At 51.3% G+C, this 16326-nt stretch overlaps 1 protein-coding gene across 2 annotated transcripts in view; it reads right to left on the reverse strand.

Moving 5' to 3' along the window:
• Nucleotides 1-10067: 10067 nt before the first annotated feature.
• LOC140424874 (phthioceranic/hydroxyphthioceranic acid synthase-like) overlaps nt 10068-16326 on the reverse strand; it is a 235605-nt gene continuing 229346 nt past the window's right edge. For both annotated transcript variants that reach the window (XM_072508411.1, XM_072508412.1), the window contains one exon: nt 10068-16279. In XM_072508411.1, the coding sequence (XP_072364512.1) occupies nt 10703-16279 (5577 nt within the window). In that variant the 3' untranslated portion in view covers nt 10068-10702. The remainder of the gene's footprint in view (nt 16280-16326) is intronic.

A 16326-nucleotide genomic window follows, 5' to 3' on the forward strand; every position in this document is an offset into this window, starting at 1 on the left:
AGGGACTTTATCCGACAATCATACCGGAGAAGTTTGAAGTCGCGTAAGAGGATTTCTGAGTCTAAGTAATGGACAAGGACTTTTTTAAAAATAAAGAACCCTGCCAGGGTTCCTATCATCACCTGATGTACCGCAACACGTGTGTAGTGCACACCCGATAGTGCCGCAGGAGCCTATTCACTTGTGCTCAACTGAGGTGAGTGTCTCTGGGATGGTGGAGGGTGCTGGAGACATCTGTGTCGGGAAGTGAGTGTCATCTCTGACTGGTTCCCCATGGGGTGTCTCGGGCTGCAGTTCGAGGGCTCTTGTCGTTGTCCATTTCCTCTTCCTCGCTTCTATCCGCTTGGGGCTGGAGTTGGTGTCAGAGGCGGGGGTCACCAGAGGAGCCGACCTCATCGGCAAGTGATCCCGCAATCCACAAGACACAACACATGATTGGATCGCAGGTTGGGGTGGTGGTGGAGAGGGTGGTGAGGAGATGGTGTGGTGGAGAGGGTTTTGGGGGTGGGTGGTAGTAGAGGGTGGAACCCTCTCTCCGGGTCCACCAACCAGATGCAGTGCCCACTGCTCCGTTGCTGTGAGGTGCCTCAGATCCGGTAGTTCCCTTCCGGCGGCGCGCGCTGCCTTCTCTTGGGGGAAGGGGGGGCGGTGGGGAGGAGACAGAAAGCGCACACTGTTAGGTGCTTGGCGCATGCAGCATAGAGGTGGATGGTTGGTGGCTTTCGTGGCCAGTATGTGTGCTGACATGAGGTAAAGGGTGAGGTGCTTGCATCTGCCGGAGGGTGTGGTCCTCTGGCCCTCCGGGTGGTGGGGCGGTTATAGGTGTGTAGTACGGGGATTGATACCAGAAGACCAGCCCTGCCTACTCACACTGACCGCCCTGAGGAAGTTCTGCAGCCTTTTCCTGCACTGCTGGCCAGTCATGATGGCGGGGCCCACAGTACTCATGGCATCAATAACATACGGCCAGGTCCAGTGTACCGTGGTGGGTGGCAGCCTCATTCCCACACCAGGGTACAGAGTGGTCTGCCTCTCCTTCACGGCTTCTAGCAAGGTCTCCAGCTTGGCGTCCCCAAACCGGGGTGCCGCTCTCTGTGCTGCCATCTTGTTGGCTGGGATGAATGTGTGTGGGGAGTGGCTGCATATGCGGCTGCAGCTTGTCAGCCTCTCGAGTGTTAATCCTGACCCTGGCGATTCCGACACCATTTTTATTGGAATTGCCCGTGTTCCATGTGGCTCTCCATGGTTGACGAATTGCTCTGGGAGCTGCGCCAATTTTGCTGTGATAGAAACCCGCTGATTCTGTCCAGGGTCAGCCCTTTGTCTCTGAAATAGTGAATCCTGTGATGTTCTTGATTTCTTAATGAGGATGACTTCGTAGTGTAGAGTCTCACAAAGAACATCAAGTTATGTTTGTCGTGTTGGGTGTTCTGCTGCACAAATGATCCAACACGGCTGTAGATGGTACAACTCGTTTTATTATCTTAACAACAGTTGCAACTAACTGTCAGCTTGGGTACGTGCTTCACCAGCTAACCTGTGGACCCAGCCCTATCACTATCTTAGTGAGGCACTCAGCACATGGACTATGTCTGAGTGGCACGCTGTGAGCTCTGTGCTCTGAGCTAGCTCCTGGTAGAATGCGCGGGAACTGTGGTGTTCCCTGTTTTATAGTGCGTGTGCTCTCACTGGTGATTGGCTGCGATGTTCTGTGTGTGCTGGTTGGTCCAACTACCTGTCCATCAGTGTGTGTATGATTGCACCATGATATGCTGATGTGGATATCATGACAATGTTTTGAACAAAACTAATTTAATTACACTATAAAATGAATGGATTTGTCTTGCTTGTTAAGATATAGAAGATTATGATTGACTAAAACTATGATACTAACTACAGATCAAGGAGTCCAGCCAGACAGTGAAAAGATAGTAGCCGTTACCAGAATGTCATATCCAAAGACAAGAAGTGTTGTCAGTTTATTAGGAAAGTTCATACCAAACTTGGCACCACGTCACTAAGACAGCTTATCCGAAAGAACGTGATGTTCAATTGGTCTGATGAACACAACAGAGAGTGGGCTGATCTGGATCACGGTTGCACATGATAAAAGATTACAGATTGACTAAAACTATGATACTAACAACTGAGCTGATAACACGACTATTCACTATCTCGCCTAACAACCTACTCCCCGAATCAAGAGTATCACATGGTCCACGTGTATGCGCTTGATCGCCATTTAGTGGTTGGATGTAGTTACAGTGAATTGTTAACCCTTCATTATTCTTACAATGCACATATTGTCACAAATCCCACCCAGGATTCTTAAAGAACTTGATAGGGCAAATGCTGAGAGGATGTTTCCTCTCATTGGAGAGTCTAGGACCAGAGGGTATAACCTCAGAATAAAGGTGTTTTAATCCAGGAGGCACATAGATAAAGGTTCAACAAAATTTATTTTAACTAAAGAATATAGCTGCACCCGCAGTATACAACACAAGTGTCCCATTCCAGGACTAACAGGAACTCCCAGTCTGGGTTTTGGACGATATTTAAAGGGTTCAATAACGAGTGTTAGCGGGATGGGCATCCACCCATTACCAAGGTAGCTCGTACTCCGTGGGGAGATCAATGAGTGATCCCTCATCATCCCCAAGAGGGTTATCACAAAAGGGGTGCCAATTTAAGACTGAGAAGAGGAGAAATTTCTTCTCTCAGAGGGATGTGAGTCTTTCGAAATCCTTGCCATAGAGACCTGTGCGGGCAGAGTCCTCGTGTATATTTAAGGCTGTGATAGATTGATTCTTGATCAGAAAGGAAATCAAGAGTTACGGGGAAAGGCAGGAAAGTGGACATGAGGAATGTTGGATCAGCCATGATCCTATTGAATGGTGGAACAGGCTCAAGGCCTACTCCCTGTCCTATTTCTTATGGTCATACAGCTGTTTATTACAAAATAATGTATCCAATATTCACTTACATATGATTGTCACAATCATATTCATTTTCAAATTTCCAGTTTTTCTGGATAAATTTGGTATCACCGAAAAAAAAGACATGCTATTGAAGATTTCCAACTTGTACTCATCAGGACAGATGCAAGAATACTAAATTTCAAAAGGAACAATCCCACTGAATGAGAAAAGGGCGTCACTTTCAGTCCTGAATAGTCCCACGTTTACCTAAGATTATCCTGGAAGGGTAAGGGGTCTCAAAGATTTGAGCAACGGGTGAAGATAGCTATTTCACACTGCTACTATTTAGTAGCACCAAGAGATGTATTGCCCACTAACATTTCTTCGTGAAACCACTCCTGGAGTGAATTATCCTTTCTTCACAGTCTTACAAAATTAAAATTAAATATTGGGGTTTATGTCCAGTATCCTAGCCACTGTTGGGGTCTGGTCTGCGACCGTAATACTATGCGCTAGTGTACCACTATTATCTAGGTGCTTTTGAAAGAACTATCTTAGTGCATCAAGTTTACTTGTGCTGTTAAATGCCTTTGATTCTTGGGTGGTGAAGATTATTTTCTGTTGTCATTGACGTGGTATTGATTTTTGGAGAAGATTTGGAAGAGGTCAAAATGGCACTTCCATATTATTAACATATTGTAAATTAATCAACAATCAACTGTTTGCTTTGACTGGAAGCTTCTTCTATGATGGAAGTGCAATTTGCACAGGGACCCAGGTCTGAATTTTAACTGAGAAAACAGGTCGGTTTGGGTTCTGTGGAGGTTTTCGCTGTGAGAAATCTGTTTCCCAATCCAACCCATCCAATTCTGGCCTTAACTGAACAATCATAAAAACATATTAGAATTTAGTTGTATTTCCAATAGTCAAATGTTTTATTGCGCCACAGTTTGATAAGAACATTAACAGTTACATCCATATGCACCATAATTATAAAATAGTTCAACTTCACCCTTTAATTAAGAATTTCAAAGCAACATTCAAACAAAGTCTAACATTTAGTGAAAATATTCCCAAGTGATGAATAGTGTTAAAAATAAATTGTGCACTTCATTATTTACAGGATAGAACATTCTAATGGAAAATATTTGAAATATGCTACCATTCCATGCAATCATAGTGAGTCACAGGCGCTGCAGGTGAATGATTTACTCTACAGTTCTCATTAGTTGTGAGCATTCTTTTGCAAATTAAAATTACAAGAATTCCATATTTTGTTACATTCCATTAAAATTCCTCTAATACAGAAAGAAAATATAAAAGAAGCTCATTAACAAAGGATATAGTCGATCTACCATATCATCAATTATCTCAGAATGTGAGGTTTCCAAGAATTTGTCACCATGGCAAACTTCTGCAAATGTCTTTGTTAAAATATTTATATTTAACCGTGAACTAATGTCCAGATCATTACTTGAGTAATATAGGATTCAGAATCTAGACGCTGTGTCTAACTGTTTGGGATTTGCTGGAAAAATATTACTAAAAGACCAGGAGCGAGATTCACGGAGAATCGCCGTGGGCCGTCGTGAATCCCGCCCCCGCCGCCCGTCGAATTCTCCGAAGGGAGAAAAGTCGGCGGGGCGTCAATCGCACCGCACACCTCGGAGAATGGCACGGGTGGGTGCAAGGCAATGGACTTCGGGGCTGCCGATATTCTCCCATCCGGATGGGCCGAAGACCTGCCGACGTGATGACGGGTCACGTCGGCGTAAATCAAACCACCTATTAATTGACGTCAACCAGTGCTCATGGTTGACGCCGACCAGCGTGGAGGTGGGTGACGGCCTGGGGGGTTGGCCGCTGGAGAGGCGATGGCGTGGCCACAGTCTGTATGTGTGGGGGAGAGGTGTGTCTAGGGTTGTGTGTGTGTGTGTGCGGCGGGGGGGGGGGCGGGGGGGGGTGCGGGGTGGTGGTTAGAGCGGGCTGGGCTCCGGGGGAAGGGGTGAGTGTGCCGGGGAGGAGGGGGGGTCCGTGCCGGGGAGGGGGACGGGGGGGGGGTCCATGCCGGGGAGGGGGATGGGGACGGGGGGGTCCGTGCCGGGGAGGAGGGGGGGGGGATCCGTGCCTGGGAGGGGGACGGGGGTGGGTCCGTGCCGGGGAGGGGGACGGGGGACAGGGGTCTGTGCCGGGGAGGGGGACGGGGGGGGGTCCATGCCGGGGAGGGGGACGGGGGGGGGGGTCCGTGCTGGGGAGGGGGATGGGGGGGGGTCCGTGCCGGGGGGGGGGCAGGGGGGGGGGTCCGTGCCGGGGAGGTGGACGGGGTCCGTGCCGTGAAGGGGGACGGGGGGGTTCCGTGCCGGGGAGGAGGGGGGGTCCGTGCCGGGGAGGGGGACGGGGGGGGGGTCCATGCCGGGGGAAGGGGACGGGGACGGGGGGGTCCGTGCCGGGGAGGAGGGGGGGGGTCCGTGCCTGGGAGGGGGACGGGGTGGGTCCGTGCCGGGGAGGGGGACGGGGGACAGGGGTCTGTGCCGGGGAGGGGGACGGGGGGGGTGGTCCATGCCGGGGAGGGGAATGGGGGGGGGGGGTCCGTGCCGGGGAGGGGGATGGGGGGGGGGTCCGTGCCGGGGAGGGGGCGGGGGGGGGGGTCCGTGCCGGGGAGGTGGACGGGGTCCGTGCCGGGGAGGGGGACGGGGGGGGGGGTGGGATCCGTGCCGGGGAGGGGGACGAGGTCCGTGCCGGGGAGGGGAAGTGCGAGGGCAAGGGAGTTGGTCCACCTGGCCAGGTGCCAGCCTCCAACAGTCGGACCCATGCGGTCCATGCCACCTGGCTGGGGGGGGGGAGGAGGGGATATGGGCAACGATGACACGTCCCCCCTCCCCCCATATCCCCCTCCCCCATATCCCCCCTCCCCATATCCCCCCTCCCCATATCCCCCCTCCCCCATATCCCCCTCCCCCATATCCCCCATATCCCCCCCCCTTCCCCGGTCCAGGCCGTCATGTTTTCCGGTCAGCCGGCGATGTTAGCCGCCGTGGTGGCAGCCGCTAATGTCTGTGTTGCCCTTGATGAGGAGGAGGAGGAGGAGCCTGCCAGAGAGGCGGCGAAGGCTGACGCAGAGGGGCAGGCGGCAGCCGACCAGGCTGGAGGGACGCCTGACCGACAGGACGAGGAGGGGGAGGAGGACGTCGCGGCCCCACGGCAATGGAGGCACCCGAGGACGCCCCATGTGTACCGGCCCCGGCAGTCATACCAGGACCTCACGGACCGGGAATGCAGGAGGAGACGCCGCATGAGCTGGGAAACTGTGGCACACATCTGCCACCTGCTGGCGCACCTGTCACCGCGTGGCACTGGCGGGGGACACCCTCTCCCCGTGTTCGTCAAGGTTACGGTGGCCCTGAATATTTATGCAACGGGGTCATTCCAGGCATTCCAGTGGGGATCTGTCCGGCATATCGCAGACATCGGTGCACCGATGCATCCGGGCAGTGACAGGCGCCCTATATGCCATTGCGCACCGCTACATCCGCTTCCCTGTGGACCGGGCCAGCCAAGATGCCCGGGCGGTGGGCTTCTCTGCCGTGGCCGGGTTCCCCATAGTCCAGGGCGCGATTGATGGGATGCACGTCGCCGTGCGGCCACCTGCAGATAACAGGGCCGTGTTCACCAATAGGAAGGGGACCTATTCGATGTACATACAGGTGGTCTGCGACCACCGCATGATGATCCTGCACGTCTGCGCCCGTTACCCGGGCAGTGTACACGACTCATACGTGTTGTCGCGGTCATACATCCCCGGCATGTATGAGGGACGCCATCCCCGGCTGAGGGGCTGGTTGCTGGGCGACTGGGGCTACCCATTGCGATCGTGGCTGATGACGCGTATACGGAGGCCACGCAATGAGGCGGAGAACCGCTACAATGATGCCCATGTAGCGACAAGGGGAGTGATAGAAAGGTGCTTTGGCGTGCTGAAGATGCATTTCAGGTGCCTGGACCTCTCTGGTGGCGCCCTCCAGTATCGGTCAGATAGGGTCGGCCGCATCATTGTGGTGTGCTGCGTCCTGCACAATATAGCCCAGCAGAGGGGCGATGTGCCGTTGGCAGAGGACGGCGGAGTGGAGGAGCAGCAAGAAGAGGCGCAGTCCTCCCCAGATGAGGGGGATGGGGGCAATGGTCAGGGCAGACGGGCTAGACACGGGTGGGTGGCTGTCCACCGTTACCGGCTGGGCCAGCGGGCACGGGACAGGCTGATAGACGCCCCGCTTCACTGACTAGATGGGCGTGGGGATCGGGTAGTATGGCCACAGACCGCACACCATGGCAACACCCGACCACCCACACCCCCCACCCACCCAGCACCCTCACCCCCCTCCCCAACCCCTCCCACCCCACCCGCATGCACACCGCCCCCCCATTGCCGATCCACCTGCGGCACAACGGCTGGGCTCACACAGTTGCCGGTGGACGCGTGTCTATTGCAGGCCATGGAGGATGATGACAACCCGCCCTGCGATGAGCTCCTGGCTCCACATCGTTGGACTATGTCTGACCCATGGCCACAGTACCACCATCCACCTGGACCATCCCTGCATGCGGCTGTGACACTGCAGCGCACGGTTCCGTCCTCTGCCCAGGGGGATGTTGATGGCGGCCCAGGGGGAAGGGGGCAGACTCACCTGGGGCTGAGGTAAGACCACCCCTCACACACACACTTGCGCTCAACGTACATGACACCCCCGCACGCTTTGGACAGAGCACAAAGGCAGCTTCTGTAGGTGTAACATTGACTTTAATAACCAAACGAGTTCATACACGTGCCCTAGCCCCTAAATCTCATCTGTGCCCTGCACCCGTGCCAACTTACTCAGTGTCTAATTGTTTGACCTTACGGGCCCTTTGACTACGCCTAGGTGGTTCCCCAGACGGTACAGCAGAACTGGAGGTGGACTCCTGTGATTCCTGCCCTCTGACACGGGATCCCTTTGGCGGCCGTTTCCTGGGGCGGCCCGGCCTAGATGGGCCAGGCTGCTGCCCGGGCGACTGGAATGGCGAGCTGCCAGCCTGTCCTGCCCGTTGCCCACCCGATGCACCTGGGACGGAAGGGGGGGGAGCCTGAGGTGTTGAGGTGTTCTGGGACCTCCCCTACAATGGGACCCGGAACAGGCCCCAGTACCTCCTCCTCCCTCGGGGTGCCCGATGGCCCCCAGGCCTCTACATGGGTGGGGGATGTGAACGGACTGGCCATCCGACGCCCCCCCGACATCTGGCGCTGCCAGTCCTGGAGGCCCGTGCTGGTATCGACAAGTGTCTGCAGGTTTGCAGCCATGGAACTCAGGGAGTTGGCAATCCCTGCCCGGCTAGCACATGGGCAATGGCGCCGATGCCCTCAGCGATGGCCTGCTGAGGCTGGGCCATGGCCTGCTGAGACTGGGCCAAGGCCTGCAGAGACTGTGCCACGGAGTTGAGCCCCTCTGCCATCTGCCGCTGGCGCTGGCTCATGGCCTCCTGTGAGAGGGCAGCCATGTCCTGGGCCACAGACGCCGTCTGCACGGAAAGCCCCAGGCCTCGCAAACCGCTCCACATGTCTGACACCGTCGCACCCATTGCCTCCACCGCGGACGCCACCCGTGCGGTGTCGGCCTGGGTGGCACGCATGACCGGCACCACTGCCAGCTCCTGGACGCGGGTGGACTCCTCCACCTGCGACTGCAGCCGCCGCAAGCTGGCCGTCACCCTCTTCGCTCGTTTCAGGTTCGGTGGTTCCATCGGACCTATGGGTGGGTGTGGTAACTCCAGGAACCCGGGATCCATCTGGGCGGTAGATGGTCCCTTGCGCCAGGCTGCCCTCCGACCGCCCGGCCCCTCTTCTGCTCCTACCTCCACCTGCTGTACCGCGACGGCTGTGTTGTGCGCACCAGTGAGTGTACCAGATGCCTCATCACTAAAGTGCCCAACCGAGGTGAGCGTCTCTGCGATGGTGGAGGGTGTTGGTGACAGCAGTGGCGTTGTGTCGTGCGCATCGTCCGACTCTGAGTCCATGGCACTTTGGGGTGGCGGTTCGTCTCCGCCCATCCAATCTGTGTCACTGTCCTGTATTTCAGTTTCCTGGGTAGGGGTGTCCTGGGTAGGGGTGTCCTGGGTTGTGGTTTCGTGGCTCGTCTGTGACGGGGGCCTGTGGCTGCCCCTCTCGTCGCTGGGTGGCACACGCCTGCGTCGCAGCACCCGCATGACACCGTCTCCCTGTTGCTCCAGGTCTCTCTGTCTCCCGTGGTCTCCGAGGGGCATCGTGCGGGCGTCGCATGCCAGAGGGTCCGGGTCTCTCCATCTCCAGTGGTCTCCGAGGGTCATCATGCGGGCGTCGCATGCCAGAGGGTCCGGGTCTCTCCGTCTCCCGTGGTCTCCGAGGGGCATCATGCGGGCGGTCTGCATCTGCGGGGATGGGTGCCTCGACGTTTGCTCCTGCGATACACAATGAAGCATACATGGTTAGACACGCAGGCAGTGATCAGGTGATATGGGGGAGGGGGGATATGGGGGAGGGGGGATATGGGGACGGGGGGATTTGGGGACGGGCTGTCGGTGGCTCACTTGCTGGTGGGCCCCCGACCTCTGCATCAGCAACCTCCCGGTCCTCAGGTCCGCCAGCCAGTTCCAGGGCCCTTCCCTCATGTTCGGTCAGTGGCCTCTCATCAGCTGGGCCTCCTCCAGTCCTCACATGCTCCCTGGTGTTGTGTGCGCGCTTCTCCTGTGGGGGGTGGTGGCAGGGGTAAAAGGCAACAGTATTAGACAGGTATATGAATGCACGCCATCGGTTGCGCGTGTATTGCAGAAGTTAAGGTTAGGGCTGGATTCACTTGGAGAAATGGGGAAGGCGGATATGGGGGATATGGGGGATGGGGATATGGGGGATGGGGGATATGGAGGAGGGGGGATATGGGGGATATGGGGGAGGGGGGATATGGGGGAGGGGGGATATGGGGGAGGGGTATATGGGGGAGGGGGGATATGGGGAGGGGGGATATGGGGAGGGGGATATGGGGGAGGGAGGATATGGGGAGGGGGATATGGGGAGGGGGATATGGGGAGGGGGGATATGGGGAGGGGGATATGTGGGAGGGGGGATATGGGGGAGGGGGGATATGGGGGAGGGGGGATATGGGGGAGGGGGGATATGGGGAGGGAGGATATGGGGGATATGGGGGAGGGGGATATGGGGAATATGGGGAGGGGGGATATGGGGGATATGGATATCGGGCAGGGGGGGGGGGCGGGGGCTCACCCTGGCTGCCCTGACGAGGTTGTTCACCTTCTTGTGGCACTGGGTGCCTGTCCGTGGTGTCAGGGCCACAGCGCTGACGGCCTCTGCCACCTCCCTCCACAGACGCCGGCTGTGGCGTGGGGCGACTCTGCGGCCGTGTCCGGGATACAGGGCCTCCCTCCTCTGCTCCACTGCGTCCAGGAGCGCCTCAATGTCGCGGGACTGGAACCTCGGGGCTGAGCGGCGGGCGGCCATCCGGTCGGGTCTACTGGTCGGGTGGGGGAGCAGCGCGTCTTTTGAGCCGTCACGCCGCACGGCGTGAACCACGTGAGCCAGCGCGGATAGCGTCACGTCGCTGCTAGCTCATTCCGGGCAGGAGACATAGCGACATTTGGGGCGGCGTGATGCAGGTGGGATTTGCGCCGTTTTTGGTGCCGGTCGGCGGACATCGCGCCGATAACAGAGAATTTCGCCCATGGAAAGTACTTTCTTCTTGTCAGTGCAGTTGATAGTAATTATTTTACAACTGGGTGTGTTCTTCAAGTGTATCACTCAAAGATGTGTTCAGTGGCAGAGTTGGTTTTCCAAAGTGTGGTTGAACAGCAGTTTTCTCTTCAAGCAGTGACACTACAGTATGTATTGTTGTCTTTGGATCAAGAAACGTTACGAGTGGCAACTTGATGTTTTTTTCCTGATAAATACGATTCTGCACTGTCATACTGAGCATGGAATCAAGGCCAAAACTGGAAAGATAGGATTCTTTTGTAAACTCTGCAGGGTCAGTATTACTGACATCAGACAACAATGCAATGACATACTGCTCAGGTGTTATTGCTGAATTACTAGATAAAACCTGCTGTTCGATGAGCTGTGTTTTAATGATTTCATCCTGTACAAGTGAAAAGAATCGTGCTTTGAGAAATTGATTCTGAGAGACAACATTCTGATATAAATTCGAGAAATTGAATTTACAGACAGCTTGTTGTGGACTGTTCAATACCAAGCAGTGTTCAAGGCATTCAGAAATTTCTGAAACATCCATTATCATTACCCCTTTCGATTCCAGAAATCTTTGGGTGCTGTGCTTATTGAGTAACAGGCCGAGGTTTAACGCACCCCAGTTTAAAGTTTGCCCTACAAGCCCTTGGTTTCTCCGATAGTGGGCAAAGAAATCAAGAAATGAGTTTGCTGCAGAATAGTTTGACTGCGCAGAATTCCCACTAAATGATGTGATTGAGGAGTAACATACAAAGTAGTCCAACTGGAGGGACTGTGTTGTATAGTGAAGATTCAGGACACCTGCAATTTTGGGATTCAGAACTTTTTCAAACAACGTTTGATTTAGACTTTGAAGAAGGCCATCATGCAATACAACAGCACTGTGAAAAACTCCTTTAATTGCAATCTTTGGAAAAATGTCATGAAAGGCATTGATGGCTTTCTCAACATTCGACAGCACTGAAATGTCACAGGTCATGCTAGTTACCCTAGTCCCAAACTGATTCCAGAGATTTCTAAATTCTTCCTGCTTCTCATTAGATGGAGTGCTTCTTGACAGAACAATGACATGTCCACCACCATGTTTGGCAATGAAATTTACTGTGAGGAAGCCAAGCCCTGTAAGTCCCCCTGTCACTATATATGCAGCATCACTTCTAAAAAGTTGCTTTTGGCTGTGATATACTTGTATCTGTGACATCCTACTATTTGATGCCTGCGTGCTCTTCAGGTCAACAATTGAAACAGCTTTGCAGGTAAAGTATGATTCTGCCCTGCATTCATCCACATCAGAGATCACTTGCTGAAAATCAACTTTTGGTAAATCAAGCTGTTTTCGTTCTAAATGCATTGATCTCATCCACTTGTAAATATCACGCGCAGATTTTGTAAGATATCCCTTCTGAAATATGTTAGCTACCAGCAAAACGTGAACATAAACATCGTCCTTTTCACAACCAGGAATGTTTGGAGAAGTATGAAACACCTGGATGTTGTCAAAGAGAACAACAACATGTTTAGCAGAAGAGCTGTTGACAGATGTTGCAACTAAAGATGTATTAATAGGGGGCAGGAAAAGCAATGCATCAGAATGAGTAAAAGCAGGTGAAAAGTCATGAGATTCAATCTGAACTCTCCACCCCAATCCATTGGCTGCCATGGACAGCACTTTAATCAGACATGATTCTGGCTCCATGGAAACAATTAGCAAACGTTTGTGATATTTAGCGCGAGGCAAAATGTTATGCAGTATTTCCCATGCAAGGACAAAGTATGAAACACATGGTGTCTGCTTCAACAGTGGAATCTTACTGCTCTTGTAACAAACAGATGCAGAAAGAGTGACTGTGGAAAGTGCTGCAACTGGGTAACATGCAGCAACGTGATCTCCTATTTTACATGTCTTTACATCACTGCTGACTGCTGTGACTGTGCCACTGAAATCTAGAGCAAGTAGTTTGTGCCCCTCTGTCATTGATTTGTTCCAGTACATTGTCTGTCCAAAGTGCATTTCTGATACACTGATTGGAAAGTAATCTGATGAATGGATGCAAATTTTATCAATGTTAATATGCACAGTTTGTTTTGTTGGCTTATTCACTTTCCCTTGCTGTGGTGTTGCATGGAAATTTACAACTTTGTAGGGATCAAATGTTTGGAAACTAACATTTTCAAAACCAGAGTAAGGAACCGTGCTGTGAACATTATCAGACATTTTATTGGGCATCCGTGTGATGTGGCCTGTATACAGCTTTCCTCGCCTAATCATTACTTCAGGATAATTGTCAGGCAAGGTAATTGCATTTGCTAATGCCCCAATATCTGCATCAACGGCAGAGCTGATGTCAATCAGGTGAAAAGTAACCTCTTGAAGTTCTGCGGCACATGATCTGGTCATGCCCCATAACGCAAAGCCTGCCGTGATCTGATCTATTGTTTTGTCTGATGTCCTGAATGTGATTGTTCTGATTGACTTTGTGGAATTTTCCCCTTGAACTAGTTGAAGGAGTTGACGGTAAATCTCACAGCAGCTGCTAAGATGCTCCACCACTGCTTTGCTGTTCTGGTCAGTTAGGTTTTGCATCCCCCACATGAATAACACTTCATCAAAGCTGCTCAAATCATTTATATTGTGCTGCCTTAGAACTTGTGTAATTTCTGTATCCATCAATGTCTTAGGGTCTTGGTAAGGAATATATGAGGACTGCTTGTGCAAGTACCTTTGAAGGCTACTAGCAATTCCACAATTATCTGCAAAGACCAATGATTTGGGAGCAGTCGGGTAATCTATGCCTTTGGGAAGATGAACTATTTCTGCCCAGTTATTCTGGTAAAAATAATCATTCAATTTTGCCGAATTTTGTTTGCTAAGAAATGTAATTCTGACATTTTTTAGTTCTGCAATGAGGGCTCCCTTTGTATCTGTAAACCCCCCGGAGACCTCATAAAATTCTGCAGTGCTTTTACATGTCCTCATATAAATCATCATTTCCTGCTGCATTGGTCGGCATATTGTCAAACTCCCCACGGATGTCGGGAATCCTGCTCTAGAATTTGACTTTTTCATTTCCAAGACAGCTGTCATTTGCATATAATAATCTAAAATGACTGGATGAATGTGGTAATCGTGCATCTGCAGCACAATCTCGTCAGGTACCTTAATACATGTTATAGCTTCCTTTAATTCATCCCCACAGAACACATCCCCAAGGTGTCTGAAAACTGAACCATATTGGAAACCTGAAGAAGAGAGCTTGTCATAGATGTCTTCTGCCTTTATCTTTTCCTTGGCCCGTTGCAAAATATGTCGAAGAGCGATAATATTTTCTTCAACGATGCATTCCGGTACTTGACGAACCTCTCCCGTTGCATAAGTGGCAGAAGATGCAAAAACAACAAATTTGGTCACTTTGCCTTCCTTGATAAGTTGTACCTTGAGCTCAGTTAAGTTTGGTTGCACAATACAGGGATTCAAAAAAGTAATACTGATTTGACACAAACTGAGTGGTATCTTTGGCTTAATACTTGCCAGGGCCGATGCTACGCCAAGCTCCACGTGAATAGAGCCAGGTAATATAGGGACATTGTTGTTTTTGTGCTCCGATATATATGGCACTGTTGTTGGTGTTAGGTTGTAGTTGAATTCCTTGCCATTTCTTTTTGAACTGCAGAGGAAGGGGTGCGTGGGAGATGCTGCATTTTCATTACTTTGCCTAAAGTCTTCAAAATTGACCTGAAGCTTAGTATGATCAAATTTGTAGAAAGGATACAATGTTGGAGCAGTCTCACATCCTACATACATATTTTTCCAGTCAGGATTGTACCCTAGTTCAAATAGTTTTGATAAAACTGAAATCAGTGTTTCATAATCCCTCTCTGGCTGTACTGTGGGAAGAACCAGAGCGTCATGCCCTACAATTTCTTTGATGTACCTTTGTAAGGCCCTTCTTGGACCTATTTCTACAAACACAGCATTTTTCACCTCTGCAACTGCAGTTCTTATAGCTTGTTCAAAAGCAACAGGATTGCGAATATTTCTGGCCCAATATTCCCCTGTGACACAGTCACCCCTTGAAACCAGTTGTCCTGTAACAGTGGAAATTACTTTTGTCCCTGTTTCATGTTTTTCTAAGTTGCCTATGTTCTTTTCCACCTGTTTTAAAATTGGCTCCATTAAGTGACTGTGATATGCTGCCGGAACATCTAAGATATGAAGGAATACATTTCTGTCACCAAATGAACGGGACAATTCTGTGTGCAGTTCGTCCACTGCTTTGGAGTCACCTGACACTGTACACGATGAAGGACTATTGAATGCAGCAATGCACAATCTCCCTGAATATGAATCAAGTTTCTCTGACACTGTTGACAGGGGTAAATTGCTAACCACCAACATTCTCCCTTCTGTTACTGTCGACTGTAATACACTTCGGTGGTAAAGCACCTTTACAGCATCTTGTAGTGAAAGTATCCCAGCACAATGAGCTGCAGCAACTTCCCCAACAGAATGACCAATGGTAACATCTGGCTGCACTCCCCAAAACTTCAAAAGAGACACAATTGCCATCTGAATGGCAAATAGCACCGGCTGTGCTACGTCTGGTTTTGTGAAGTCGGCACAGTCGTCTTGAATTAAATCTAGCAATTTGATGTTTGTGTATGGTTTGAGTATTCGTTCTATCTCTTCAATTTGTGACCTGAACTTTGCTTCTGTTTGGAGAAGTTGTTTGCACATACCTCGATATAAAACACCATTGCCACAAAATACAAATACTAGCTTTACCCCTGTCTTTACCTGAGCTACTTCAGTATTTGTGGCTGATTTAAGCTGCTGCTGCAGATGACTGAGAGAAGATGCCACAAATGCTTTTCTGTATCTGTTATTTTTGTGGCTTCTTCTGCAGGCAGATGTATATGCCAGGTTCTGGAGCACAATGTCACCATTTTCCTTTGTTTGGTGACTTGTGTCCTTTAGCATCATCTGAACGGAATTCTGGGAGGCAGCTGAAAGCACAAATATCTCGAATGGTTTTTGTGCACAGTTATGTACAGAATCCTGCCGGTACTCCCTTACTACTACATGAGCATTTGTTCCCCCAAAACCAAATGAATTGACCCCTGCCATCTTCTCTTTCATCCAACTTTCATTCCATTGTTTCACACTGGTAGGAATATGTAGATTCAAAGCTTTTGCATTGATGCTTGAATTCTCCTCAGAGTAGTGGAGTGATGGCACAATTTTTCCATGATACATCATGAGGAGCACTTTAATTAAACCTGCTGCTCCTGCAGCGGACTCTGTGTGGCCAATGTTTCCTTTGACAGAACCCATGATAAGTGGAGGTAGGTTTGGATGCCTGGATTGCCCAAGGATATTTGAAATGCTGGCTGCTTCTGTAGGATCACCAGCTGGTGTTCCGGTTCCATGAGCCTCCATGTAGTGAACCTCTGATGGGTCAACATTTCTGGGGTAAATACTTCTCAATAACTCTTCTTGTTGTGTTTTTGAGGGTCTGGTGATGGGTGTGACTGTCCGACCATCCTGATTGACTGCACTACGGACTATTACTCCCCAAATATGATCATGGTCCTTCTGAGCCTGTTAACAAGATTAATGGATATGGCAATTTAATGATAGATATTAGA

The sequence above is a fragment of the Scyliorhinus torazame genome, chromosome 6 (genome assembly GCF_047496885.1).
Source record: "Scyliorhinus torazame isolate Kashiwa2021f chromosome 6, sScyTor2.1, whole genome shotgun sequence".
Lineage (NCBI taxonomy): Eukaryota > Metazoa > Chordata > Chondrichthyes > Carcharhiniformes > Scyliorhinidae > Scyliorhinus > Scyliorhinus torazame.